Source organism: Sapajus apella, unplaced genomic scaffold, assembly GCF_009761245.1.
Source record: "Sapajus apella isolate SASKATOON/1434 unplaced genomic scaffold, GSC_monkey_1.0 scaffold160, whole genome shotgun sequence".
Lineage (NCBI taxonomy): Eukaryota > Metazoa > Chordata > Mammalia > Primates > Cebidae > Sapajus > Sapajus apella.
In genome coordinates this window covers 1,481,655-1,495,178 of record NW_022437100.1, presented here as the reverse complement: position 1 = coordinate 1,495,178, position 13,524 = coordinate 1,481,655, and the positions used below count along the sequence as shown (strand labels likewise).

General features: G+C 53.5%; 1 protein-coding gene across 3 annotated transcripts in view; it reads left to right on the top strand.

The window, feature by feature from the left end:
- Positions 1–4,280, top strand: part of ANKRD54 (ankyrin repeat domain 54) — a 30,557-nt gene extending 26,277 nt beyond the window's left edge. For 2 of the 3 annotated variants that reach the window (XM_032266760.1, XM_032266761.1), the window contains exons 3-8: positions 69–162; positions 929–1,000; positions 1,636–1,683; positions 1,758–1,882; positions 2,096–2,203; positions 2,805–4,280. In XM_032266760.1, the coding sequence (XP_032122651.1) occupies positions 69–162; positions 929–1,000; positions 1,636–1,683; positions 1,758–1,882; positions 2,096–2,203; positions 2,805–2,879 (522 nt within the window). In that variant the 3' untranslated portion in view covers positions 2,880–4,280. Of the gene's footprint in view, positions 1–63; positions 163–928; positions 1,001–1,635; positions 1,684–1,757; positions 1,883–2,095; positions 2,204–2,804 lie in introns of all 3 variants that reach the window. The other variant, XM_032266759.1, reaches the window with a different exon arrangement.
- The last annotated feature ends 9,244 nt before the right edge of the window (positions 4,281–13,524 follow it).

Genomic DNA, 13,524 nt, shown 5'->3' with positions numbered 1-13,524 from the left:
TCCCTCCGTCCCTCCCTCCGTCCCTCCCTCCGTCCCTCCCTCCGTCCGTCTTGGTGGTGTCAGTGCAGCAGCTGCTGGAAGATGGCGCAGATCCCTGTGCAGCTGATGACAAGGGCCGCACAGCTCTACACTTTGCCTCCTGCAATGGCAATGACCAGATTGGTGAGTCCTGGAGAGGGAGGAGGGAGAGGGGCTGGGCAATAGTGTCTCTGCAAAGGCCTTGGGGGAGGAGCTGCTGTCTGCACAGCCTTGGGATGCCCAGTTGTTCTGGATGTAAGGAAGACTTGGCACTGCATTTTTTGTATTTTTAGTAGAGACAGGATTTCTCCATGTTGGCCAGGCTGGTCTTGAACTCCTGACCTCAGGTGATCCACCCACCTTGGCCTCCCAAAGTGCTGGGATTACAGGCATGAGCCTGAATTTGTTTTTGTATATGGTGTAAGGCTCAGCCTGGCCTCCCTGTATGTCTGGGACCCAAGATACCTTCCTGTGCATCCTCCTGGGTATTGGCAGACCCTGATGGTACTACAGCCCACCCCTGGGGTGAACCCAAGACTGTCCAAGAGGAAGAGGTTATCCATGGAGCTCAGCATCTTTTATTGACTTCATTCCCACCATGGTGCTTGGCTGGGGGAGGAGCAGAATATGCCCTGCAGCAGCTGCTATTGGAAGAATATCACTTAACCCTTAAAATCTCATTCCTACACATGCATAGGCCAAGAGGCCCTCCCCAAATCCTCAGTTCCTGGCCCTCAGGGACTTGCACATGAACCCTAAGTGAATGAGTGAGTCAGTGAATAAAGTAACAGCAATCCATGCTTGCATTCAGTGTCTCCCACTCTGAGCCAGCCTCTTTAGCTAGGTTAGGGGTTCAGGGTCCAGGCGATGGAAGCCTCAGACAGCTCTTCTTGGGTTTGCCTGTTTCCAGTGAAGCTGCTCCTGGACCACGGGGCTGATCCCAACCAGCGAGATGGGCTGGGGAACACACCACTGCACCTGGGTAAGCATGTCAGAAGTCACCAAGACAACTTATGTACAGCACAGAAAGGCTCTTTAGAAGAAGAGCTTGGGGCCCTGCATGCATCCCAGCAGTATGTCTGAGTGTCAGGGAAGATCCTAGCCTGTACTCTAAGGGCTGCACTCCCCGACAACATGTGTCCCATGGGTTTTCCAATCATTTAGCAGTTGGCTGTGACCTCGGCAGAGCCAATTTAGCAACCGAGGTTAGCTCAGCAGCATTCAGCACTGTGACTCACAGTGACGCAGATCCCATCTCCAGGCCTCAGTTTCCTCTGCTGTACAGGGAGGGAGTTGAACTTGACTGCCGAGTCCTACCCAGCTGTTGCCTTGGCGATACCTTCTCAGTAGGCATAACTTGGCACAGGCACCTGGAAGACACAGCCCTGCTCCCTCCAGTGGACACATGGAGCCAGGCTCTGGTGGTCCTGAATTTTTTTTTTTTTTTTTTTTTTTTTTTTTTAAATAAAGATGGGGTTTCACCATGTTGGCCAGGCTGTTCTTGAACTCCTGACCTCAGGTGATCCACCCACTTCAGCCTCCTAAAATGCTAGGATTACAGGCTTGAGCCACCGTACCTGGCCAGTCCTGGATTCTTAAGTCTCTGTTCTTCCTCAGCGGCCTGCACCAACCACGTCCCTGTCATCACCACACTGCTACGCGGAGGTATGTGGTTCCTTCCCCTCTGTCCTCTCCCTCCCCTCACCCCCAGAATGCTCACCTCAGCTGCTACCTTGCAGGGGCCCGTGTGGATGCCCTGGATCGAGCTGGCCGCACATCCCTGCACCTGGCCAAGTCGAAACTGAACATCCTGCAGGAGGGCCATGCCCAGTGCCTGGAGACTGTGCGGCTGGAGGTGAAGCAGGTGAGTCTTCCTCCTGTGTGGAGCCCATGGCACCGAGGCAGCACTGGACAGGTGCTGCCCTAACCACAGACACACCCGCCTCTGGCCCCAGGGCTCCTGGGTTATTTCCCACTGACCCCAGTTGACACCTGCTCCACTGTGCTTCTTGGAAGCAGCATCAGCCTGTCTGCCTCCTTAGGGGCCCAGGCAGCTCAGCTCACCCTCTTGTTCCAGATCATCCATATGCTGAGGGAGTACCTGAACCGCCTAGGACGGCACGAGCAGCGAGAACAGCTGGACGACCTGTGTACCCACCTCCAGATGACCACTACCAAAGAGCAGGTGAGCCGCAGCCACAGGCCCAGACCCAGACCCAGGGTCAGTCTACCCTGCTCCGATGCCACCAGACACACGAATCATAAAGCAGCTGTAGGCTGGGGCCAGGCTCAGGGGCTCATGCCTGTAATCCCAACACTGTGGGAGTCTGAGATGGGAGGATCACTGGAGGCCAGGAGTTCGAGGCTGTAGTGAGCTGTGATTGCCACTGAACTCCAGCCTGAGTAACAGAGCAAGGCCCTCTCAGAACATGCGGAAAAAGACAAAAATTATAAAAACAACAACAACAAAAAAAAAGAGCAAGGCTCTGTCTCAAAAAAGTGGGAGAAAGAGGCTGTGATTGTGGGGTTGCAGCTTCAAAGCCTCCGTTCACTTCCTTTGAACCTGCCAGTGGCTAGTGTGTGTTCATGGCCATGCCCTCTAGGACAGCCCTAGGCCACCTGGTGCCAACGACTAACCCTTGGTCAGCTGCTGCATAGTCAGAAGCCACCACATGCCCCGGGAGGAGATCCCATGCTTGTGTTCTGTGCCTGTGGTATTGCGGAAGAGACCCAGGGGCCCTGGCACTCCCCACCCCCCATAACAGAGCCTCCCTTCTGTCCTGCAGGTGGATGAAGTGACTGACCTCCTGGCCAGCTTCACCTCCCTCAGTCTGCAGATGCAGAGCATGGAGAAGAGGTAGCAAGAGCAGCTCCCTGCCTTTCTGCCACTGCCCCGCCCCTGCCCCACCGCTCTCTCAGTACCCAGAAAAAGGCTGACATCCGGGACTTGGAGCTGCACTTGTCTGGTGAGGACCTTGCCCTCACCTGCAGATGCAGTGGGGCAGAGATGCTCTCTCCATGGCCTCAGAGCTGCTCCAGTCCCAGTCTCCAGCATCTCTGTGGACAGGGACCACAGCTCCCAGCTTCTTCCAGTTCCCGCAGCACCAGACCAGCCTCTGCAGCTACACTTCAGCTCTGCAGACCTCACTTGCCCCATGGCCTTCATGGCACCCTCCAGGCCTCAGACCCTTCTCTGTTCCATCCCAGCTACAGGCTTGTTGCAGTCAGCAGGTGTGGACTTAGGCAGGCACCCTCTGGCCACGGAAACTGGGTAGGCCCCTTAGCTGGTCCTGTGACACTCACCAGCATTTAGACACGTCACCAGACTTCCTTTTCTTTCTTTTTGAGACAGTTTCGCTCTGTCACCCAGGCTGGAGTGTAGTATTGCGATCTCAGCTTGCTGTAGCTTCCACCTCTCGGGTTCCAGTGATTCTCCTGTCTCAGCCTCCGAAGTAGCTGGGATTATAGGTGTCCACCACACCTGGATAATTTTTTGTATTTTTAGTAGAGATGAGGTTTCACCATGTTAGCCAGGCTGATTTTGAACTCCTGACCTCAAGTGATCCACCCGCTTCAGCCTCTCAAAGTGCTAGGACTATAGGCATGAGCCACCGCGCCCGGCCTGTCACCAGACTTTCAAGGAGATACTGCAATCAAGGCAAGGTTTCTCAACCTCGATGGCGAGTTTCTCTGGTTGGAAGGGGAGGGTTGGCGAGTCCTAAACCTTAAAAATACAAGGTGAAAAGGGACCCCAAAGCAAAAAATCCCGATCCTTTTCCTCCTAGTCATTGAAACACCAAAACTATTACACCAGAGGGTGGAGGGAATAGTTCTGCAGCCTAGTTGTGGCAGGCCAGTGGTGACTCCCCAAGATGCCCATGTCCTAATCCCAGGAACCTGTCAACCTTACCTTATGTGGCCAAAGGGGCTTTGCAGATGTAATGAAGTTAAGGATCTTTGGCCCGGAAGATTATCCCAGCTGGTCCAGGCGGGTTTGATGTCCTCACCCAGGTCCGTATAAGAGCACAGCAGTGACAGGAGAGCGGTGGGAGGTGTAGTGACGGAGCAGCAAACTGGAGTTGTTGAGTAGGGCAGTGTAAGCCACGGACTGCAGGCCACCTCCAGAGCCAGGAAACGCGTTCTCCCACCGAGCCCTGGAAGGCGCCGGCCCTGCTTCCACCTGGACTGGCTCCGTGAGGCTGACATTAGAATTCTGGCCTCCAGAACTCTAAGGGAATAAATTTGTTATTTTAAGTCTCTAAGTGTGTGGTAATTTATTACAGCAACAACCAGAAACTAATACCGTAGTGAAGCTCCAAAACTCACCTTGAGGTTTTCAGTTCTGTCAGCAGAACCGAAACCACCCCCGCCGCTGCAGGAGCACCAGTCCTTTGCTGTGGGCCGTGGATAGGCAGAAGGAAGCACGCCCTCATGGCAGAGGTCTGCTTAGGGGAATCCAGAAGAAGGCACTGCCAGGCCCTGCCCTGCGCCGAGGCTTCTGACGGCGACTTTCTCCAGGTGATCAAGTCCATGTCGCACCTGGCTCTGCCCTACTCTCCCCTCTTACAAGTCGGAATCTCTGGCTACTTTTCATAGTAGTGTGTTCCCCAACCCCAGCTTGCTATGGCTCAGATCTGCATTGAACTCATAGAACCAAGCCCTGGAGGAAAAAAGGGTCTGTCTACGGGTACGAGATGGAGGATAGGCCTGTCCCTAGGACCCTGTGAGATGGAAGCCCAGTGCCCACCAGATTGGCAGGGCTGGGCAAGGAAAGTATTGTGGTGGCTGCAAGCCTGAAGAGAGGCAGCAGAGGGGGCTGTGGGGAGCACCCATGGAACTTGGGCTGCTGCCTGAGGGAGGTAAGGGAGGAGTACACCCCAGTGACATAGGAGGTCAGAGGTGCAGTCCTGGGGTGGCTTTTCCCTCACTTCCTGCCATGTTATTCTCGTCCCCTCCAGGTGAGCCTGCCCACTCTGGCCCCAGGGTTGCCGTTGTGCCCAAACAGCCCCCCCATGGCCATCGCCCCAGGAGTGGGGCTGAGCAGGGAGCAGTCCAGGACAGAGGAGAGGCAGTGACAGGAGGGAGTGGCCTCAAACTCCAGGAGGGGGGGCCTTCTCACAGGTCCTGCTTGCCAGCCTCCCCTCTCTCACCTGAGCTGATCACCTGGGGAAAAATCTGGGTAAGGTTTCTCAACCTCAGGTCCAAGGGGTTCAATTAGTGAACTTTAGGGTGGTATGAGTCCCTGAAATTATGCAAGGTTTTGTATGGAGTGCGCGCACATGCGTTTCTGGGAAAAGGGTCCACAGCTCATTCTCATTCTCAGCAAGCTCCACATTCAAAAAAGTTTACAACTCTTGCTACAGAGCTGTGGGAGCAGATAGGTGAGGGCCTGCCGGGGACACTCCCGAGCCCACTGTTCCCTAAGCAGGCTGCTTGGTATTTGCAGAGCTGAGGGCTAGGGCATGCTGGGGCTGTGAAATTGCCCTGAGATGACTCACAGTCCTCAGCTGGGAAGCAAGGCTTGTGTCTCCTGCAGTGTCTTCCATCCCTGGAGCCATGGAGCCAGGAGAACCGGTCCTTGCGGCAGGTGAATGGTCCATGGTTGACTCTCTCCCTGGCCACATAGACAGTGAACCGAAGGCCTGACTGTAGGTGGCTTATAGGTCAGTCATCAAACACTTGCCAGACAGCCATGTAGACAGCCAATCTGCCTCACCCTGTTTCCAGCCAGGATTATTTCCCATAACCCCAATTATGTCTGAAGAGCCAGCCAGATAAAGTCGGCTCCAGACACTGGAGTGAGTCAGAAAACACCAAAGTGGTTCCTGAGCTGGCTGGATTGGGCTGGGGCAGGGTAGAAAGCTCAGCCGCGGTTGTCCTCGCAGAGGTGAGTTCTGATGATTGCTGGCTGCTCTGGGAATTACTGAAGAGTCGGGGAGGTGGAGAGGAAAGCTTAGGAGATGGCAGGAAAGAAACTCGCATTCGTTGATTTTGCCTTCTGGGATAAGATCCTTTGCTTTATACCTCATGTTTCTTTCACAGTAGAAATATTGGGCCGGGTGCCATGGCACATGCTTGTAATCCCAGCACTTTGGGAAGCCAAGGCGGGTGGATCACCTGAGGTCAGGAGTTTGAGACCAGCCTGCCAACATGGCGAAACCCCTTCTCTACCAAAAATACAAAAATTAGCCAGATGTGGTGGCGCACACCTGTAATCCCAGCTACTCAGAAGCCTGAGGCAGGAGAATTGCTTGAACCCAGGAGGCAGAAGTTGCAGTGAGCCAAGACTGAGCCACTGCACTCCAGCCTGCGCGAAAGAGCGAGACTCTGCCTCAAAAAAAGAAAAAAATAAACACTTGGTGCTTGACATGTGCTAGACAGTGTTCTAGGTGGGAGGACAATGGGGAATGGAAGGACAAGCTCCCGCCCTTGCCTATCTGGCAAACAGTGGAAAACATTTGCAGAGAAATACAGATCACCACAAATATATTGTAAGATATGTGGCTGCCGGGTACCGTGGCTCACGCCTGTAATCCCAGCACTTTGGTAGGCCGAGTGGGCAGATCATCTAAGGTCAGGAGTTTGAGACCAGCCTGACCAACATGGAGAAACTTCACCTATACTAAAAACACAAAATTAGCTGGGCGTGGTGGCACATGCCTGTAATCCCAGCTATTTGGGAGGCTGAGGCAGGAGAATCACTTGAACCCGGGAGGTAGAGGCTGCAGTGAGCTGAGATAGCGCCATTGCACCCCAGCCTGGGCAAAAAGAGTGGAACTTTGTCTCAGGAAAACAAAAACAAACGATATTTGGCCTTGCCCAGGCACCATGGGAGGCCAAGGTAGGTGGGTCACTTGAGTCCAGGAGTTCAAGACCAGCCTGGCCAACATGGTGAAACCCTGTCTCTACTAAAAATACAAAAATTAGCCGGGTATGGTGACAGGTGCCTGTAATCCCAGCTACTTGGGAAGATGAGGCAGGAGAATCACTTGAGCCTGGGAGGTTGAGGCTGCAGTGAGCCGAGATCAGGCCACTGTACTCCATCCTGGGTAACAGAGCCAGACTCCATCTCAAAAAAAAAAAAAAGAAGATATGTGGCCTTGCTGCCTTTTGTAGGTGAGGAGGAAACAGACAGTCACCCAGCCAAGCAGCTGAGGCTAGAACCTGGATCTATCCCCAAAGTACATACTGTTTCTACCATTCCATTCCCAAAATTTAGAACCTTCTCACAACCAGTTTCCAAAACGTTTGTTGAGCTCCTACCATGTGCTAGCCGGGAGTATATTCAAGCCCTTTGATTTAGTGTTTGTAATAAAGCGTTAGGGGCCGGGCGCGGTGGCTCACGCCTGTAATCCCAGCACTTTGGGAGGCCAAGGTGGGTGGATCACGAGGTCAAGAGATCAAGACCATCCTGGTCAACATAGTGAAACCCCATCTCTACTAAAAATACAAAAAAATTAGCTGGGCATGGTGACACGTGCCTGTAATCCCAGCTACTCAGGAGGCTGAGGCAAGAGAATTGCCTGAACCCAGGAGGCAGAAGTTGCGGTGAGCCGAGATCGGGCCACTGCACTCCAGCCTGGGTAACAAGAGCGAAACTCCGTCTCAAGGGGAAAAAAAAAAAAAATCGTTAGGTAGCCTGTGGTGTTTGTTGCGCTCCTTCCCTCTCTTAGAGATACAGGAAGTTGAGGCTGAGAGAACGTAGCTTGCGTGAGGTCAGGCAGCTGGTGAGTGGGGCCCAGCCCAGGTTTCCAGAGTGCAATGTCCCCAGTGCTCCCGGGACACAGCTGGTAGGAACCAACAGGCCTTACCAAGTGAATGCCTTGGTCTCTGGCCAGTAGGCATTCCCAGGGACAGGGAACGTCCTGAGCACCAAGACCCGCACCTGGTCACCTGAGGAAAGAGAAAGGACTACACAGGATGGAGCTGAGCTGGGTGTGCAGTGGTCCTGGAGGGTCTTGGTGAGTGTGTAGGGGACCAGCATGAGCCAGGCCACAGAGCAGGAGGACAACCAGAAGACGGTCTGGGAAAAGTACTGGATCCAGGAGGATTCAAAGCTGGCCAGAGAGGGAGGTGGGATAGGTTGGGAAGTCCTGAGGTCTGAAGATAGGCCGTGGCAGGCAGAAACCAGGTAAAGTGGGCAGTTACCTGCATCCTGGGGCCAGAAGCATCCTTAGCCCAGAGCAGGCACTGAGGTTTCTGGCTCTAGGTGTGACAGTCTGGGGAAAAGCCCCTACCCCCACCAGGACCACCTGCTCCCCAGACTACTTCAGATGCTGAGCCCAAGCTGGGGTAGGAAGATAGACCGAAACCTAGGGTTTTTCGGACTTTCCCAACAAAGTCCCTGGTTCCCTCCATCCATGGGGCCGAAGGGGAGTTATAGCCCGAACCCCCATGCTAGCTCCCAAACACGCTGAGCCCTCAGTGTCCACAGGCAGATACAATCAGCACACTTGTCACGTGGGGAAACAGGCTCAGAGAAGTGCAAGGGCCCTGCCCGATGCCCCAGGTCCAGACCAGGGCTCCAGGCCCACAGTGTTTTCTTGTCCCTGTGCCCAGAGGGCAGCAGCTGCTCTGATGGACAGACCCAAGCCTGGCAATTTTCACCAGCTTTGGAAGCCCAGGAGGGTGGCCTGTGTCCACAGATGCACTTGGCAATGAAGCATGCCCAGGGGGACAGAGGCAGTTGAGTCACACCTCCTCCACTAGATTGTGAGGGCCTCAAAGGAGACAAGGATCTGCCTGAGAAAACCCTTAAGACATCTCAGGAAGCTGGGGCAGACGGTGAGCAACCTGGGACACTTTCCCTCTGGATGCATCTGCAGTGCCTGGAATGAAGCCTGGCTCAGACTGAGCTCAGTTGTGCAGGTCACTGAGGCATGGAGAGGTCACAGGTGCCAAGAGCAGTAGTCTGGATTCAACGCCAACAGCATGGCTGCGGAGTCTCTGCCTTACCCCTATACCACCCACTTCTCAGAGTTGCCTTTGCAGGTTCATCGGATGCCCAGGACAATACCCTCCCCTGCACCACACCCAGCCAGGACCAAGGAAGCTTGGGGTTCCTCAGAGCACCCCTGGGTATTCCAGCCTAATTCTGGCATCCCTCCCCCTCATCACCCTTCCTGCTTCAATCTCACCCCCTACACAGACCCTGGGCCACTTAACTTGGTACCAAACAGATGCCTCAATAAATCAGAGCCTGATCTTCTTGAGCCAGAAGCAATTTAACTCCCTGCTTAGCCTCTCCCTCTGGCCTTGTTCCATCTTGCATTGAGCCAGTGGCTCACAAATGAGCCTACGTCAGGGCTGAAGAACTGGTGTTCATTAATAGGAAACCTCAGGGTCATTAATTGGTGTTTATTTCCCCAGATGCACACCTCAAAGTTGACAGATGATGCTGTTCCTGCCAGCCCAGGCAGAGGAGGGGTTGGTTGTCTGCTCTCTGCAGGGCTGGGTTGCAGCCTTGCCACGATGGCTGCCTAGAGCGGGGTGAGGGAGATGAGGTGGTCACCTTCTTTGCACATGTCAAATTCCTCCCTCCCCCTCAACCAATTCCTTCCTGCCTCTTCTCCTGTGGCTTCCATTAAAGACCATGGAACCGAAATCAGACAAGCCTGAGTTAAGCCCCTGTTCTGTTTCTGGCTAGCTGTGTGATCTTGGGCAAGCTACTTAATCTTTGAGACTCAGTTTCTCCATCTTCAAACTCTAAAGCTGATGAGAAATAAGTTCCAGGGCCACGTGAAACGTGGCACATACTCAGAGTACACCACTAGTCTGTAGGCACCCCCACACTGACCCCCAAAACTGACCCCCTCAGTTATCCCCACTGCCACCCCCTAATAGCCCAAGCCAGAAGTGTCATCTGGGACACCTCTCTCCTCCTTACCCTCCAAGAGTCACCAAGTCCTAGCAATTGTACTTTTTTTTTTTTTTAGACGGAGTTTCGCTCTTGTTACCTAGGCTGGAGTGCAATGGCGCGATCTCGACTCACCGCAACCTCTGCCTCCTGGGTTCAGGCAATTCACCTGCCTCAGCCTCCCGAGTAGCTGGGATTACAGGCACGCGCCACCATGCCCAGCTAATTTTTTTTTTTTTTTGTATTTTTAGTAGAGACAGGGTTTCACCATGTTGACCAGGATAGTCTCGATCTCTTGACCTCGGGATCCACCCACCTTGGCCTCCCAAAGTGCTGGGATTACAGGCTTGGGCCACCGTGCCCGGCCTTTTTTTTAAAAAAAAAAAAAAAAGAAAGATGGGGTTTCACCACATTGGCCAGGCTGGTCTTGAACTCCTGACCTCTGGTGATCCACCCACCTCAGCCTCCTAAAGTGCTAGGATTACAGACATGAGCCACCGCGCCCAGCCACAATTGTACATCTTAAGTGGCTGACTCATCTGTCCCTGTCTCCCCACCACTTCCAATGCCTTGATGTCTTCATTTCTGGATTCCTACACCAGCCTCCTGACCAGTCTCTCTGCCCGAGTCAGCACACTCTACTTCCTCCCACGAAAGCCTGCCTGGGCAGCCAGAAAGAGCTCCCTAAATAAATCTTTTTTGTTTTGAGACAGAGTCTCGCTCTGTCACCCAGGTTGGGTGCAGTGGTACAATCTCAGCTTACTGCAACCTCCACCTCCCGGGTTCAAGCAATTCCTCTGCCTCAGCCTCCCGAATAGCTGGGATTACAGGTGCATGCCACCATGCCCGGCTAATTTTTGTGTTTTAGATAGAGACAGGGTTTCACCATGTTGACCAGGCTGGTGATCTTGAACTTCTGACCTCAGGTGATCCACCTTGGCCTCCCAAAGTGCTGGGATTACAGGTGTGAGCCACAGCACCCGGCCTCCTAAAGAGTAAATCTTATTAAGTCACCCTTTTGTTCAAAACCTTTCAGTGGCTTCCCGTTGCCCTTGTGACAAAGTAGTCTCAGTTTCAGACAAGATTACAGAATCCTTCAGGACTCCACCCACCTCTCCCACCTCCCTGCTGGGGCTGCAGCGGACCCTGACCCAGTCCCTGGGCACATGACCTGCACATGTGCTCCTGTCTCTCCCTTCCCCACCTGCCCTGGGAGATTCCTGCCTCAGGACTTGGCTTTGGCTCCAGCTCCTCTGGAAAGTCTTTTTTGGCTCCCCACACTTCTCCTCTAGGCTTCTGTCTCCTGTTCTCTTTTTTGTCTGCAGAAGAGCCCTGGACCTAGCAGGCGCTCACACATGAATGCTGCGGGCCTCTCTTTTTTCCTGAGACAGAGGTCCACTCTTGTTGACCAGGCTGGAGTGCAATGGCGAGATCTCAGCTCACTGCAACCTCTGCCTCCCAGGTTCAGGCAATTCTCCTGCCTTAGCTACTTATAGCTGGGGTTATAGGCACCTGCCACCATGCCCGCCTAATTTTTGTATTTTTAGTAGACAGGTTTTTACCATGTTAACCAGGCTGGTCTTGAACTTTTGACATCAATGAGACACCTGCCTCAGCCTCCCAAAGCGCTAGGATTACAGGCATGAGCCACCACACCCAGCCAGGCCTCTTTAAGAGGTTTGTGCAAACAGGAAGGTGAGAGGGTTGTAGAATCCAAACCTCCTTCCAACTAAGGAAAGTGCCTTTCCAGGTCCCCAGGCCTTCCCCAGGTGCAGCCCTACACTTGGCACAGGGCTCAGATCACGAGGGTTCTCTTAGGCCTTGGGGGGCAGTGGCCAGGGATCGTTCAGCCTCTCCTCCGACCCTCTTGCCTGCCTTGGGCTCTACTGGACACACAGTTATCTCCCAAATTATTATTACAACCATCTGCTCTTCCAAGTGTTTCATTAGCCCCCCCAAAGCAAACCTCGGAGCCTCGGGAACCAAGCCCAAGCCCAGCAGCAGGCCATCCATCTTCCTGCCAAATCCACAGCAAAAATATCTTCCCAGTCCTACGCCAGGCCTTGTTGGCTTTCTTCAACAGAGCTCACGGAGCAGCCTCTTTACAGGTGTCCTCACTTCCAAGGGCCCAGGAGGACCCACCTGATCTGAGTCCTCTGCCAAGTCTAGGCCTTCATCCCAGCCTCTACACAGCAGTCCCGGGGCTTTCTGAACTGTACATCTGATTGGGTCCCTCCTTTCCTGAAAACCTTCAGTGGCATCGCTGTCTGCCTGAAGGATGAAGCTCCTGCCCTCCAGGCGTCCCCTGCCCCAGCCTCTCCCTGCTTCAGCTGCAGGAGCCACTTACTGCCCTGCATGTCCCCTGCCTTGCACAGGCTGTCACTCCACCTGGCAGGCCGCTCCCCACATTTCTCCAGGAAAATCCACGTCAAATCTCACCTCTGGGCTGGGCGTGATGGCTCACGCCTGTAATCCCAGCACTTTGGGAGGTCAAGGCCAGTGGATTGCCTGAGATCAGGAGTTCAAGACTAGTATAGCTAACATGGTGAAACCCTGTCTTTACTAAAAAATATATTAAAAAAAAAAAATAGCCAGGTGTGGTGGCATGCACCTGTAATCCCAGCTACTAGGGAGGCTGAGGCAGGGGAATTGCTTGAACCAGGGAGGTGGAGGTTGCAGTGAGCAGAGATTGCGCCATTGCACTCCAGCCTGGGCAACAGAGCAAGACTGTCAAAAAAAAAAAAAAAAGTCACCTCTGGGGGTCCTGCTGGGATTGCCCAGAAGGCAGGAGCTGCTTCCTCTGCGGCCTTTCTGAATTGCATGTGTTCTGTCTCAGTACTGTCCTTTTTTATTTTGTATCTGGCTCTTGAGCCAGACCGAGAGCTCCTGGAAGGCAGTGACCATGGTGGACTCACGGCATCACCGATCCTGAAGCCTCACTTAGGATGGGTGCTCAGGGAAGAAGGAAGGGAAGAGTCATGGGTTCCAGCCCCTTTGTCCTCATGTATCAAGTGTCAGTTACATGCCTACCATGTGCGGGCCTGGACTGTCCCCACTGGTTGGTGGGTTTGAGACAGGGTTTCACTTTGTCACTCAGCCTGCTACGATCTTGGCCCATGTCACTGCATTCTAGCCTAGGCAGCAAAGCAAGACCTTGTCTCTAAAAATAGTATTTATTAAGCAGGTACTATATGTCTCACACATGCTACATTTTTTGTCAAAACAGCTTTGCAAAGTAAATACGATTAACCTCAATTTTTTTTTTTTTTTTTTTTTTTGGAGACGGGGTTTTGCTCTTGTTACCCAGGCTGGAGTGCAATGGCACGATCTCGGCTCACCGCAACCTCCGCCTCCTGGGTTCAGGCAATTCTCCTGCCTCAGCCTCCTGAGTAGCTGGGATTACAGGCACGCGCCACCATGCCCAGCTAATGTTTTGTATTTTTAGTAGAGACGGGGTTTCACCATGTTGACCAGGATGGTCTCGATCTCTTGACCTCGTGATCCACCCGCCTCAGCCTCCCAAAGTGCTGGGATTATAGGCGTGAGCCACCGCGCCCGGCTTTTTTTTTTTTTAAAAAGAGATGGAGTCTTCTTTGTCGCCCAGGCTGGAGTACAGTGGTGTGATCTCAGCTCACTGCCACCCCCCCCCC